Source organism: Aspergillus ochraceoroseus (assembly GCF_002846915.1).
Source record: "Aspergillus ochraceoroseus IBT 24754 chromosome Unknown P175scaffold_4, whole genome shotgun sequence".
Lineage (NCBI taxonomy): Eukaryota > Fungi > Ascomycota > Eurotiomycetes > Eurotiales > Aspergillaceae > Aspergillus > Aspergillus ochraceoroseus.
This window is the reverse complement of record NW_024468479.1, coordinates 2,178,365-2,192,537: the sequence shown is the minus strand read 5'-3', so window position 1 is coordinate 2,192,537 and position 14,173 is coordinate 2,178,365. Positions and strand designations below refer to the sequence as shown.

The 14,173-nt window shown below is 48.8% G+C and overlaps 5 protein-coding genes across 5 annotated transcripts; all 5 read left to right on the top strand.

Annotated features, from left to right (window-relative positions):
* Nucleotides 1–533: 533 nt before the first annotated feature.
* hdaA (histone deacetylase hdaA) lies at nucleotides 534–3,668 on the top strand (the record flags this gene model as incomplete). Its single annotated transcript, XM_040899976.1, has 15 exons — nucleotides 534–1,191; nucleotides 1,253–1,541; nucleotides 1,591–1,604; nucleotides 1,668–1,806; nucleotides 1,860–1,972; nucleotides 2,020–2,147; nucleotides 2,200–2,410; nucleotides 2,458–2,569; nucleotides 2,619–2,666; nucleotides 2,716–2,779; nucleotides 2,832–2,924; nucleotides 2,979–3,067; nucleotides 3,121–3,200; nucleotides 3,251–3,357; nucleotides 3,408–3,668. The coding sequence occupies 15 exons, from the start codon at nucleotides 534–536 to the stop codon at nucleotides 3,666–3,668; spliced, it is 2,406 nt and encodes an 801-aa protein (XP_040752588.1).
* Nucleotides 3,669–4,842: 1,174 nt separating this feature from the next.
* Nucleotides 4,843–5,316, top strand: P175DRAFT_0436731 (putative BYS1 domain protein; the record flags this gene model as incomplete). Its single annotated transcript, XM_040893818.1, has 1 exon — nucleotides 4,843–5,316. One exon carries the CDS (start codon nucleotides 4,843–4,845, stop codon nucleotides 5,314–5,316), a length of 474 nt encoding a protein of 157 aa, XP_040752587.1.
* A 1,558-nt stretch (nucleotides 5,317–6,874) lies between these two features.
* P175DRAFT_0437708 (a-pheromone processing metallopeptidase Ste23) lies at nucleotides 6,875–10,321 on the top strand (the record flags this gene model as incomplete). Its single annotated transcript, XM_040893864.1, has 2 exons — nucleotides 6,875–7,105; nucleotides 7,196–10,321. 2 exons carry the CDS (start codon nucleotides 6,875–6,877, stop codon nucleotides 10,319–10,321), a joined length of 3,357 nt encoding a protein of 1,118 aa, XP_040752586.1.
* A 383-nt stretch (nucleotides 10,322–10,704) lies between these two features.
* Nucleotides 10,705–12,285, top strand: P175DRAFT_0501837 (cleavage and polyadenylation specificity factor subunit 5). Its single transcript, XM_040897254.1, has 5 exons — nucleotides 10,705–10,895; nucleotides 10,995–11,246; nucleotides 11,365–11,612; nucleotides 11,697–12,085; nucleotides 12,140–12,285. Exons 1-4 carry the CDS (start codon nucleotides 10,855–10,857, stop codon nucleotides 11,993–11,995), a joined length of 840 nt encoding a protein of 279 aa, XP_040752585.1. The 5' UTR covers nucleotides 10,705–10,854; the 3' UTR covers nucleotides 11,996–12,085; nucleotides 12,140–12,285.
* Nucleotides 12,286–13,081: 796 nt separating this feature from the next.
* P175DRAFT_0557862 (uncharacterized protein) lies at nucleotides 13,082–13,885 on the top strand (the record flags this gene model as incomplete). The annotated part of the gene is made up of 4 exons (XM_040900802.1): nucleotides 13,082–13,157; nucleotides 13,258–13,423; nucleotides 13,490–13,716; nucleotides 13,786–13,885. The coding sequence occupies 4 exons, from the start codon at nucleotides 13,082–13,084 to the stop codon at nucleotides 13,800–13,802; spliced, it is 486 nt and encodes a 161-aa protein (XP_040752584.1). The 3' UTR covers nucleotides 13,803–13,885.
* Nucleotides 13,886–14,173: the final 288 nt, after the last annotated feature.

Genomic DNA, 14,173 nt, shown 5'->3' with positions numbered 1-14,173 from the left:
GTTCTCGACCTAAACCTCGTAGAGCTACAGGAACCAAACTGCTACACTAGAACTGCTCCAGTGGTGCGCCAGTTGCGCTGACTGCAGTATCCTTAGCCATCTGTGGTTCAATAGCCTAGATTTCGAAAATACCTAGATTCTATACTCATTGTCGTTGATTCACCTTGGCACGGCGTCCAATGATCTGATTCTACCTTTGTTGCTGTGCGACAATCGGGCTTTTGCATCTAGAGCTATCTACTTCCTTGCTCTTCCCAACCCCATCTCTGCTTAGAGCTACCTGTTTCATTGTTGAAGGCTTTCCTACCTTTCGCAGATTCAAAATTGTCTTGGGTGCATTGAAAGTCTTTCTTCATTCCCCTTTCTCCCGGGTAATTATTGCTCTGGTCATTACCTCTGCCGTCCCTACGTGGGAAACTATTTCGAGGGCTTTTCTATTTCTCCTTTGCGGGCTTGGCCATGAGACACTAGTATCACAGCTGTCTTCTGCTGGGTCAAGGGAGAAATAGAAGGCGTATCCGGATTTCGCCGCAATGACCATGGAAGAGGACGAAGATACCGTCATGAGAGATGCGGGCTCTCACCACCCCAAATCTGCCACTTCTCTTCAATTGGGAGGCAATGGCCCCGCTCGGCAAGATATCCCTGGCCACCTGAACGGTGGATCTGATCCGTATTTAGCCCAACCACTCTTGGGGCAGTCAGTGAAGATGCCTGTGCTGGCTGGGTCTGTGAACTTGCAATCGACTGGAGATGCGCTCTCAGTAGAGAACCAGGGCGCTTCGCCACCAAAGAGTCTGACGAAGCCAATCGATTCTAGTGATGCTGTTGCGTCTTATGATTCTCAGAAGCAAGATAGCCTAGTCGAGGAGAATTCTGACTGGTCTGACGAGGATGCGACTGCTCGTCCTGGTCTCCCGCTTGCGTCGCTCCCATCAGGACTCTGCTATGACGTTCAAATGCGCTATCATTGCGAAGTACGGCCGACTGCAGATGCCCATCCTGAAGACCCAAGAAGAATTTATTACATTTTCAAAGAGCTCTGCCGAGCAGGACTCGTCGATGACCCGGAATCGTGTCGGCCTCTCGTGGCCCGGCCGCTTAGACGTATTAATGCACGCAATGCGACCGAGGAAGAAATATCTTTGGTTCATACACCGGATCATTATGCCTTTGTTGAAAGTACAAAAGGTACATATTGCTCATGTTTTATAGTTAAAGCTGTTGCGAATGTTTCTAATTTGGCCTATAGATATGTCAGATGATGAGCTTATCGCTCTGGAGCACACACGTGATTCCATATATTTTAACAAGCTTACTTTTGCATCTTCCTTACTGTCCGTTGGAGGCGCTATTGAAACGTGCCTGGCTGTTGCAACTCGCAAAGTGAAGAATGCTATCGCTGTTATCCGGCCTCCCGGGCACCATGCGGAGCATGACAAGACAATGGGTTTCTGCTTATTTAACAATGTTTCTGTTGCAGCACGAGTTTGTCAGAGACAGCTTGGAGATAGCTGTAGGAAAATTCTGATTCTTGATTGGTACGTGTTCCGCCTGGTATTTAATACTAGAAGTCACTGACGAGTCAAGGGATGTGCATCACGGTAAACACTAGACGTCTAGCCTGCGGCGGTCTAATTGAAGTATATGCTCACTTTTTACCTTAGGAAACGGTATTCAGAAAGCATTCTATGATGACCCTAATGTTTTATACATGTCTCTTCATGTTTATCAAGATGGAAAGTTTTATCCTGGAGGAGACGAAGGTGACTGGAACCACTGCGGCACCGGGCCTGGAACAGGAAGGTTAGTAATTACCGCGGCCAAAGTGCGTAGAACACGTTCTCACCATCATATAGAAATGTCAATATACCTTGGCCAAGCCAAGGGATGGGCGATGGTGACTACATGTATGCGTTTCAACAAGTGGTCATGCCTATTGCGCAGGAGTTTGATCCAGATTTGGTGATCAGTATGGACCTAGGTCTGAAGTTCCCAAACACCGCTAACTCGTTGTAGTTGCTTCTGGTTTTGATGCGGCTGTTGGTGATGAGCTCGGAGGATGCTTCGTTACACCAGCTTGCTACGCGCATATGACACATATGCTTATGAAGTTAGCTCATGGCAAGGTTGCCGTGTGTTTGGAGGTGAAAATTCTCCTTGATGCTTCTTTGGCCTCAGACTGACGTCGAGAACTAGGGCGGTTATAATTTGAGATCAATCTCGAAATCTGCTCTTGCAGTCACAAAAACCCTGATGGGAGACCCTCCTGACCGATTACTTTCGACCACTCCTTCTGACGCCGCGATTTCTGCGGTGCGACGGGTTATCATGATCCAGTCTCATTACTGGCATTGCATGTATCCGAAAGCTCCTCAAGGAGAAGGCTTGTGGACAGACAGGCTCCATGGTAAGCGCAGTAGCAGAGAGAAGAGCACAGGAATTAACTAGGTGCAGATATCATACGCGCATACCAGGCTAAGCAGCTTTATGATAGCTTCAAGCTTACTTCTCTTTACATCTATCGAACTTCTATATCGAAGTCATTTGAGAATCAAGTTTTGGCGACGTGAGCGTGCAAAAAGCAAGAGTATAGAACTATAGCTGACATCTCATAGTGCCAACTACTATCAAGCCACTCCGCTTCTGGTGTTCTTTCACGATCCGTTAGTATTTTCTCGAAAGTTGCGGATCTAGATCCTAACCGCTGCACAGACCCGAAGTCATGGGATTGCCCCATCCAGTTACCAACAAAATCGAGGCACACAATTGCTGGCTTGTAATTAACCCACACCCCAACCCATCACTTTGACGATGCTGACTGAAGCAAGGCTGATGTAATGAAGGACTATATTGAGTGGGCTGTTGGCAGGGGCTATGCCGTTATTGACGTGAACATCCCAAAGCATGTCACAACAGAGTCTGTATGTTTGCACGCAACCTTTTGAAAGTTTTTGACCACGACCTAACCTTTTTAGAAGTCGTCCAGTAGATACGAGGATGAGGATGGGAACAGACCAACTGCTACTGAAGAGTTAGCTGGGTACCTCTGGGATAATTATATTGAGTAAGCGCAAAAATACTTTTTACGGGCCACGTCAACACTAACCTTATTCATAGGCTCAATGAAGCCACAGAAATATTCTTTATCGGAATCGGGAACGCTTTTTATGGAGTTGCCAACCTTCTGATCAATAGAGGTAAAACTTTAACGGTAATCATGCTAGTGGCATAGCTAACCCAGGCACAGAGGCACTCTATCAGCGAGTCAACGGAGTTATCTCTTTCGTTGCCGAAAATCCCGTTCGTGCGGTTGCCTCTCATACCCAGGTTTGGTTATCAAGATGGTATAAAGACGTGAGTTGTTGCCTTTCATCTGCCCAGGAACCGAAAGCTAAAGCCCCTAGAACTCTCTCGTCTTCGTTTCGCACACCCACGGTGTATGGAAGAATACAGAAAACCGACGTAAACCATCGAAGCGTTACGGCCACCTCCTTCAGTCACCCAAGTCAGGACTCAGCGAAATGCTGATGCATCACAAAGATGAGGTGTTCCAATGGATTCAAAGTCGTGCTGAGCAACCCGACAGTGATGAGACGGAAGAAGAGAAGCCTAAAAGCAGGTCACCCACAAAGGACAAGGGTTCGGGGACCACCCCGAAACCCTAGTGAAGATACTCCTTTCGTAGGAAATGAGTCTCACACCGATATCTGCCTTATTTACTAATACGATTTTGGAGGAGTTGGAATTGCTGATGGCCGATGTACTGGGTTCCTGTCTCTCCCCCCCCCTTTTATTTTTTTTACGCCGCCAAGTTTTATGGAAAGCGGAATCCTTGAGTCAACCTGAGTATCGAGTGAAACATAGCGAAACAACGTGATAGCTTTGAATCCAATAAGTCTCGTATTTTCTTTTTCCTTGCTTGGGCTAAGTTTGATTCCCTTCGATCCGGTTTGTGGGGATGGTGGCTTTCCCGCACTAATCCCCATGGTATGATCCTCATCTTGACTGGCTTGGACCCCATTAAATGATGGATAAGACGAGAGAGAGAAGACGAAAAAATTGCGACCTCATATGTTATCAAGAGCCCGCCCAGATACTCCGTAGTGTCCGGAGTAATAAGGAAAATGCCTAGCAGAATTCGGGTCCAAGTTCTCGCATGGTCTCTTCTCGCCTGAGTACGTGAGACATTCGCAAAACTTCCACTGTCCAGTGTATATACGGGCTTGCAAGTCACAGCCCACACTCAATATAAGAATAAGACATGATAATGATTGGGTCTATATGAGGTAACTTGCTGATTACGGTTCTCAGGCTGGCAAACAAGACAACGTTGCCTTGATGGTGGTCATCCTCATGGTTACTCTGGTGAGGATGTAACTGTCTTACCTTTGCCCTCACCTAGATGGCACTTCTCGGAAGGCTATACTTGGGAGCTATAGAACATGACCAATGTTAGGGTCGTGTTTTACCTCAAGTCATACTGGACATTAGGCCTGCTCCTCTAGAATCCCTAACCCATCAGCCCTACAGCGACGATCCTGCCCTGATGTGTTTGAACGCTGAGTCGTTTATACCGTGTTATGTTTGTTTGCATTGGGGAATGCGAGGTTCGGTTCATGGATGTATGACGGGGACTATGGCAGTGCAGTCAAGAAGAGATATGGGACCCCCAAAAAATCTATATAAGGGGTGCATTTTCCACAACCCTCATCCCATCCACATCCTCAAGCAAATCCCAATCCCAACAATCTCTAACACAAAATCCACCATTCTCCAAGATAATATATACAAATCATATCATTTATACCAAATCCATAACCAGACCAAACAAAAAAAAAAATGCATTTCTCTAACCTCGTCTTCCTCTCCCTCGCTGCCCTAACTCCCCTGGTCACCGCAACCGGCCACGCAAAGGTCACCAACAACTGCGCTGCCCCCGTCTACCTCTGGTCCGTCGGTGGCTCTGTCGGTGAGCGCCAAACCATCCAGCCCGGCCAAACCTACAGCGAGACCTTCCACCACGACCCTTCCTCCGGTGGCATTGCTCTCAAGATCACCCGCACGCCTAACGGGTTGTACGATGGCAGCCCACAGCTGAGCTATCAGTATACGCTTGACCCGACCCAGGTGTGGTACGACCTGGCGAACACCTTCGGGGCACCGTTCAGTGGGAACGTTGTCACTTTGCATTCGGACAACGCGAAGTGTCCTGGGATTTGCTGGTCTAATGGGGTTTCCCCCGGTGGGAATCAGGTGAAGACCTGTGAGCCGGAGTCGGATAAGGAGCTTGTTCTCTGTGCAGCAGGGTGTTAATGTATCATACGCTCTATGGCATGTTGGGTCTGTGGGAGTGATAACGAGGGAGAGGGTTGTGTTTGTGTTTGGTGACTGTTTGATATTCCATGATGGGTGATAATGATGATGACGATGATGATCATAATGTTTAGAAGTTGGTATAATGGTGCTTTTCTGTGGGGTTCGAGCTTCAAGATCAATACATACAACCTAGGTATTATGTAATCTATGCAAAAGGATATTTACAACTTTTACTTGTTACTTTACCAGCCAAAGTAAAACCACTCGACTACAACTAATGTTGCGTCCTAGTATGAAATGCTTCCCCTCATATTGTACAATATGAATAACCGCCTTGAGATCAGCACTAAACGCACTTGGTTAAGAATAAATCGAAACTAAGCAATTATAGGCCCAACTTGCCCCAAGACCGACCCCGCAAGCCCTGAGCAACTCGCCGTAACTCCGGCACCGGACGTCTAGCGGTATACTCCGTAGGCACCTCCAAACGAATACCTGTTGTAAATGCCAGATCTAGAAGAGTCGGATTTCTTCCTGTCTGTGGCGGATACCGTTCACCGTCACAACACCGCAGGGCGCCTGGATCCGCAGCGTAAATGTTGCACGGCCCTGGGTCTCAATGAAGGACTAGACTAGGGCTATGTAGTAGAGTACCCCTCGTTACATATGGGTGACGAGGATACTGACGTCTGAGACTAGCTCGGTCTTGCTCGCGCGCATGAGATGAGGCATTTGCGGATGAGGTCATGTTTCTTGACTTCATGGAAAGCTGCAGTAGATGATTTGGGTGTCCCTTTCTTCTAAAGTAGTACGAGATTCGATCGCAGCAATGACTAACTATCACTGATGAGAAATATTTCAAGTTCCTGAGCCTCATTGTGGTACAACATGTGGATGATATGCGGGAGTCGGGACAGAGTGCCTTGGGCTGGCGATCAGCCTCATTCCAGCCTCATTCCGGAATAGAGGCTCGTATTTGAATCTAGATTTGGAAGACTCCTGAAAAAGTAAAACTAAACAAAGAGAAAAGAAAGAAGATTTTTGAAGATTTCTGCAGTGTTTCAAGAAGATGAACTGCTTCTCTGCAACTAAGAAGATGCGGAGTTGACTAGTCTTATTTACATATTTCGTCAACCGGCTATGTATCCACTATGTATTTCCAACCTGAACTTTCCACTGGCAGCTTTTCTTCCTTTCTTCTCTACTCCGTACCGCCACCTCACTTGCTCTTCCTCTTATTGACCCTCATCCTCGGCAACTCTAGCTCCGTCTGCGGTCCTTAGCGGCGATTCTCCCTTTTTGCTGGATGCCTCCAAGGTCCTCTGCAGCTCGCCGCCTGTGGAACACCAGAGGTCCCTTCATCTCATACCAATCCCGACCTTATCGTTCGTTTGCTGTGTCTTTGGGCGCCGCTCTCCTGCAGATCGCCCCTCTTTCCTATTCCGCGTTGCCACGAAGCCCCTCGCTTCCCTTTCGCGCGCCCTATTCTTCTTCGCTGATCCCATCTCTCAACCTCTCCTCTCTACACACCACCTCCTCCATTCGAAATATCACAATGGGATCGGTCGAGCGCCTTACTGAGAGTCTGGAGAAGCCATCGTTGGACGACCGGTCGTACAGAGTCATCCGGCTGCCCAACAAGCTTGAGGCGCTGCTGGTTCACGATGCGGAGACAGATAAGGCTGCGGCCGCAATGGATGTGAATGTGGGAAGTTTTAGTGATCCGGAAGACCTACAAGGTCTTGCCCATGGGTTGGAACACATGCTCTTCATGGGGACTACCAAGGTATGTATGTATCTTGGTGATCATGCGCCATCAAGCTCCAGATAACTACCTAAGGATTTTCCAAACTAACCCCATCATCCATCCGTATAGTATCCTAAGGAAAACGCCTACAACCAATACCTTGCCTCTCACTCAGGGTCCTCCAATGCTTACACTGCGGGCACAGAGACCAACTACTTCTTCGAGGTCTCTGCCACACCCTCACCCAATGGGGAAGCGTCCAATGGTCAATCGACACCCAACGGAACCCTGACCAATGGAACACCTGCGGCATCAGATCCAGGCAGCTCCGAATCACCTTCATCCGCTTCGTCGCCGCTGTACGGAGCCCTGGATCGCTTTGCACAATTCTTCGTGTCGCCTCTGTTCTTGGAGTCTACACTGGACCGCGAAATGCGCGCGGTGGACTCGGAGAACAAGAAAAACCTTCAGAGCGACCTATGGCGGTTGATGCAGCTAAATAAGTCTCTCTCTAATCCCGCACACCCCTACAATCACTTCTCCACGGGAAATTTTCAGACATTGAAGGAGGAGCCTCAGAAACGTGGCCTGGATGTTCGCGATGAGTTCATGAAGTTTTATGAAAAACACTATTCCGCAAACCGAATGAAATTGGTGGTGCTGGGGCGGGAGTCGTTGGATGAGATGGAGCAGTGGGTTTCGGATTTGTTCGCTAATGTGAAGAATAAGGATCTACCCCAAAACCGCTGGGATGATGTTCAAGTCTGGCTGCCGGATGACATGTGTAAACAAATCTTTGCTAAGCCTGTGATGGATACCCGTTCAGTGGACATCTACTTCCCGTTCTTGGACGAGGAGAACCTGTATGAGTCGCAGCCCAGCCGATACATTAGCCACCTCATCGGCCACGAGGGACCCGGCAGCATTCTGGCGTATATCAAGGCCAAAGGTTGGGCGAATGGGCTGTCCGCCGGTGTCATGCCAATTTGCCCGGGCTCTGCGTTTTTCACTGTCTCGGTCCGGCTGACCCAGGAAGGGTTGAAGAAATACCAAGAGGTTGTGAAAGTCGTTTTCCAGTATATTGCAATGATCAAGGAACGCGAGCCCGAGGAGTGGATCTACGAGGAAATGAAGAATTTGGCAGAGGTCGAGTTCCGTTTCAAGCAGAAGTCCCCCGCTAGCCGATTCACCAGCCGGCTGAGCAGTGTCATGCAGAAGCCGCTGCCGAGGGAGTGGCTTCTCAGTGGCTCTCTGCTGAGAAAGTTTGATTCGGAGTCGATCAAGAAAGCTTTGTCCTATCTTCGTGCGGACAATTTTAAGATGATCATTGTTGCCCAGGAATACCCCGGGGACTGGAACGCCAAGGAAAAGTGGTATGGCACGGAGTACAAGGTCGAGGATGTTCCCCAGGATTTCATGATCGAAATTGGTGCGTCGCTGGGTACTACCCCAAGCACCCGACTCCCCGAATTACATATGCCGCACAAGAACGAGTTCGTGCCTACTAGGCTTTCCGTGGAGAAGAAGGAGGTATCTGAGCCTGCGAAGACCCCGAAGCTCATCCGCCACGACGACCACGTTCGTCTCTGGTTCAAGAAAGACGATCGATTCTGGGTTCCAAAGGGTACTGTCTATGTCACGCTGAGAAATCCATTGGTCTGGGCCACGCCTTCCAACCTCGTTAAGTCAAAGTTGTACTGTGAACTTGTTAGAGATGCTCTGGTCGAATACTCTTACGATGCGGAACTTGCTGGACTGGATTATCATCTGTCCGCTAGCATATTTGGGCTAGACATCTCGGTGGGGGGATACAATGACAAGATGGCTGTGCTTTTGGAAAAGGTCATGACGAGTATGCGAGATTTGGTGATTGACCCCGATCGCTTTCATATCATTAAGGAGCGCCTGTCTCGAGGATACAAGAACGCGGAATACCAACAGCCTTACTACCTGGTTGGCGACTATACACGGTATTTGACTGCGGAGAGGAATTGGCTCAATGAGCAATATGCCGCTGAGCTGGAGCATATTGAGCCCGAGGACATTCAGTGCTTCTTCCCACAAATCCTTCGTCAGAATCACATCGAGGTTCTGGCGCACGGTAACCTATACAAGGAGGATGCGCTGCGGATGACTGACACCGTGGAGTCGATCCTTACTAGTCGTCCTCTACCGCAGTCTCAGTGGCATGTGAGGCGCAACATTATTATCCCTCCTGGATCCAATTATATCTACGAACGGGCTCTCACAGACCCGGCCAACGTCAACCACTGTATTGAATACTATCTCTTTATTGGAGATATCAGCGATGAGGTGTTGCGCGCCAAGCTTCTGCTCTTCGCTCAGATGACCGACGAACCCGCTTTCGACCAGCTCCGCAGCAAGGAACAGCTCGGATACGTTGTCTGGAGCGGTGCCCGCTATTCCGCTACAACTATCGGTTACCGTGTGATCATCCAGAGTGAACGCACTTGCCAGTATCTGGACTCGCGGATCGATGCTTTCTTGACCAACTTCGGAAAGACCCTTGAGGCCATGTCAGAGGACGATTTTGAAGGCCACAAACGGAGTGTCATCAACAAGAGACTCGAAAAGCTCAAGAATTTGAGCTCTGAGACCTCTCGGTTCTGGACTCATATTGGCTCGGAATACTTTGATTTCTTGCAGAATGAGACCGACGCTGCTCGTGTGAAAACGTTGACCAAATCCGACATCCTCGAGTTTTACAAGCAGATGATTGACCCCGAGTCTTCCACTCGTGGCAAACTCGCGATTTACCTAAAGGCTCAAGCTGGTGCCGATGTGGCTGAACCCAAGGAGCAGAAGACACGCTTGGTCACTCTTCTTGGCAAACAACTAGAGACGGCTGGTTTCGCCGTGGATGAGGACCGCCTAAGCTCCGCCTTCCAGCAAGTCTCGATTAGCGACGAAGATCAGATCCTGCCCGCTCTCAAGACATTCCTGGGCTCTGAGATGAGCCTGCCCGAGCAGCAAACAAAACCTGTTCTTGATCAGCTGGAGCAAAATCTCGGCTTGCACCTCAAGCAACTGGGTATCGAGCCCACGAAAAGCACTAGCGCCGGTGGTTCTACCGGTGCTGCTCCCGGTACCAATGGCGTCGGACACTCCCAAGTACAAGAGCACCCCATCTACATCACAAATGTCACCGAGTTCAAGGCTCGCTTGGGTGTCAGTGCTGGCCCCAACCCTGTCACGGACCTCAGCGAGTTTGAGGATTTTGATGCCAAACTCTAAAGGAGGGGGGCAACAGTCGGAATCATATTTATGATCTCGTTTCAACACTACCATCTTCATATCTCTAATCCTTTACATTGATTTGGTTAGGTGCAGGTGGGGTGATGTGAATGGTGTGGGTTGGGTGAACGCGTTTAAATTTTTGGGTACAGAACCTGTAGAAATAAATTTATTTGTATTTTTGTCTTGGGAACAGTCAATCTAAAGGTACACTTTGGTTGCTTTTAGTCATTTAGTGTCACCATAGTTAGTTATAACTATGCTCTGGGGATAAGTAACTAACTAACTAACTAACTAACCGGAGTATAAAAAGTAGTCAGCACAGCTCTACGCGGGCCGATGTTTTCGCGAACATCGCAGCTCCAGTAAACTCATCATAATAACAAAGCTCCAGACTAACAGCTAAGTGAGCCAACCACATAAGATATAAGATACACATCCACAAGTTGCTCAATCCCTCGTCACGGCATTTACCTGGATCCTGCGCCTGTCCGCCCCGGAAATTCGTCCGGCGAAACCATTAACCCGTCAACATGTCGACCACCACAGCAACCTCTCTGCAAAGCTCTTACCCGTACGTTCACGCTCCCTTTGCCTGAACTCCAACTATTTCTTGATCCTTGATTTGCCTTTTGCTCCCTGGTTAATTGCTGATGCGCGTTACGATGTCTAGACCTATCATTCCTAAAGACTTTTCCGCGAAGCAGCCCAAAACTATCCGTCTATACCCCCTCTCCAACTACACATTCGGCACCAAGGAAACGCAACCGGAAGAGGATCCCTCCGTCCTAGCCCGACTAAAGCGTCTCGAGGAGCATTACGACGAGCATGGAATGAGACGGACATGCGAGGGTATCCTCGTCTGCCACGAACACAACCACCCGCACGTTTTGATGCTCCAAATCGCCAATGCCTTCTTCAAGCTGTACGTCCGTCCCTTGGCCTTTGGGTCTTTGACCGTCGGAAATGTTGAAAATCTGTCGCATATGCTTGATGTCGCTGGAAGGGAAGAAACGGACCGTTAGACTAATTTGATCTCTTAGCCCCGGAGATTACCTCCATTTCGACGATGACGAAATCGAGGGCTTCAAGAAACGCCTGAACGAACGGCTCGCGCCTGTCGGATCCCAATTTTCGGGCGAGGGGGTGAACGAGGACTGGGAGATTGGAGATACCCTTGCGCAGTGGTGGCGGCCGAACTTTGAGACTTTCATGTACCCTTTCCTACCGGGCCATGTTACCCGACCTAAGGAGTGCAAGAAACTGTACTTTATTCAGCTTCCTAAGAAGAGTGAGTCACGTTTTCCCCCTTTCTTCTTTTATCTCTTCATCGCCGTGGTTGTGCGTGTGAGTGGGGGATCTAATTAGCTTGCAGAGGTCCTCTCCGTCCCTAAGAACATGAAGCTCCTCGCCGTTCCGCTGTTCGAATTGTACGACAATACCGCTCGCTACGGTCCCCAGCTCTCTGCCATCCCACACTTGCTTTCGCGGTATAACTTTGAGTTTGTCGATGAGAATGACAATGTTGTCGCTGCTACCCCGGGGGCCCCTTTACCGGATGGCCAGATGCCTCGCACCAAGATTCTTGCTGGCAGCGGCGCTGAAGAACAGGACCAGGGTATGGCTGATTATGGTGCAGAGGGCACAGAGAACGGTGGGGAAGGCGCGCAGTGAACAGAGCAAAACAGCTTTCTACGCTCTACTCCGACTGGTCTCACTCAAGCTCCAGTTATGGCAAATACTAGGCGGATTGGCCTCGCTATGGTCAGTTACTCTATCCTAGGAAGTGAGCCCAAATAAATTGACTGACATGAGTAGGGTAGAGAGTACGGTAACTTTCGGCACGCACAATTTTTCTGATTTTACTTTTGGCTTTTACTTCTCTTCAACACACTGTATGTGTTCTGATGATCGGCGTTTCAAGGAGCGATGTAATATTTGTTGCATGCTGTTTTTTTTTTTTTTGGGTCCTACCTGCTATCAACCTCCCCCCCCCCCCCCGATTTCGAAATGCGAACTCTTTAAACGCCCGAAATCAAATGATCTTTTTCCAGCCAACGCGGGCTTACTAGTGTAGGCCTACCGACTCATCATCACCAAGAGATGAACATGAGCCCTAAGATATATGAGGCCCTATATGAGGCCCTCAATCCACCACGGTACCTTAGGTAGTCATCAGATGCAAAGTAAGGCAATGGGGTTTCTACATTTCTACGATTTAAGCCACCCTATCTATATCAAACGGCCGACTGTTTGTTCCCAAAGGTAAAAAGAAATTTGCCTAATCTGCAGTACGGAGATTCAGTAATAGCAGTAGTAGTGTAAATAACATCGAAGGGGCGTTAGGATTGAATTATTCAGGAGTATTTGAAAACAGGACGGAAATAGAATAGAAAGGTTGTATGGCCGTCGGACATGAGGTAGTTCAGCAGTAGGATAGGATGCTTAGTAGGTAGTGAGTGCATCCGATGACTGGCTTTTTGGACCGTTCCTCGTCCCTTTGAATCACCTGAAACTAAAAGCCACGGAATATCTTCTGGAAAGGAATGGAATATGGCGTAGACTAAAGTGGTATGGTAGGCAGGGAATGGGCGATATATCCTCGTGTAGGAATGCGCTCTATATAAGCAGGGTTTCTCCAGGGTCTTTGGATATTCTGGTTTGTGGATCCGGGGGGTATCTGCTGTACGGTTGGTCTCTTTTGGTGCTCTATACATAGTGTGGATGTACATATGTATCCTTGCAGGGAAAATTGACAACATGGTCTCTCTTGGATCCCTGTCTGCTGTGCTCGCTGTGGCCTTTGCAGGGCTGAGCGTGGCTGCTCCGCTAACTCGTCCAGGCAAGTTACCAGGGGAAAAAAAAAAAAAAAAAAAGATGGATGGATGGAATGGAATGGAATGGAATGTAAACACGCGCTAAGCTAACAGGATCAGAGGTCTCGTCTGGAGTCCTGCAGGATCTGACCCTGTTCGCGGAATACTCTGCCGCATCATACTGCACGGTCAATATCAACTCCACCGGGAACAAGGTGGTCTGTTCGGCTGGAAACTGCCCGTTAGTTGAGCAGGCCCATACGGAAACCCTCCGAGAATTCCACGAGTCAGTCAGTCTGTCTGTACCATCATCACACACAAAAGAAAGCTGACCCTCATCCCCGGGACATAGGCGCAATGAGTTCGGAGACGTCGCCGGATTCCTGGCCGCAGACGCAACCAACAAACTCAATTGTCCTGTCTTTTCGCGGAAGCCGGACGCTGGATACCTGGATTGCGACCCTGGATTTCGGCCTTACCGCGGTAGACGGCCTCTGTCTGCACTGGCTGCGAAGCGCACTCTGGGTTTGTCTTCTCCTCGTCTTGTGGGATACTATCGTAGGACTGGTTTGGTCGTGGGTATGTTGGGTTCATGCATGTCAGTCCGGAGTACTGGATAACCCGTGGTGATGATATGACGGTGACTAGTTCGGATATTGAGGTGATTGAGGGAGTGGGATCAACTAAAGGGAATGCGGGAGAAGTTATGCAGAGTATTTCGGCGCATAGTTGGTATATTGTTGAGATCACTGCATGTAATTAGGGGGTTGGAAATGAATATCGACGGCCGCTGGGATACGTAGTAAGTAGGTGATCGAGTCGATGTTGTTTGTAAGAATATATATACATATATATATCAAAGTACATGATGAATGACCATTTGATAGAACCCAGAAATATTCTCACCTGGAAATCTGTACTCCGTCCACAGAGTTGATGCCGTTATTATAACGTCGATCGGTCCACTGGTGGCTGGGGTTATGAACCATTCAAAATTGCCAGCTGTCGGAATTTCGTGTGCGAAGCTCATGACTTG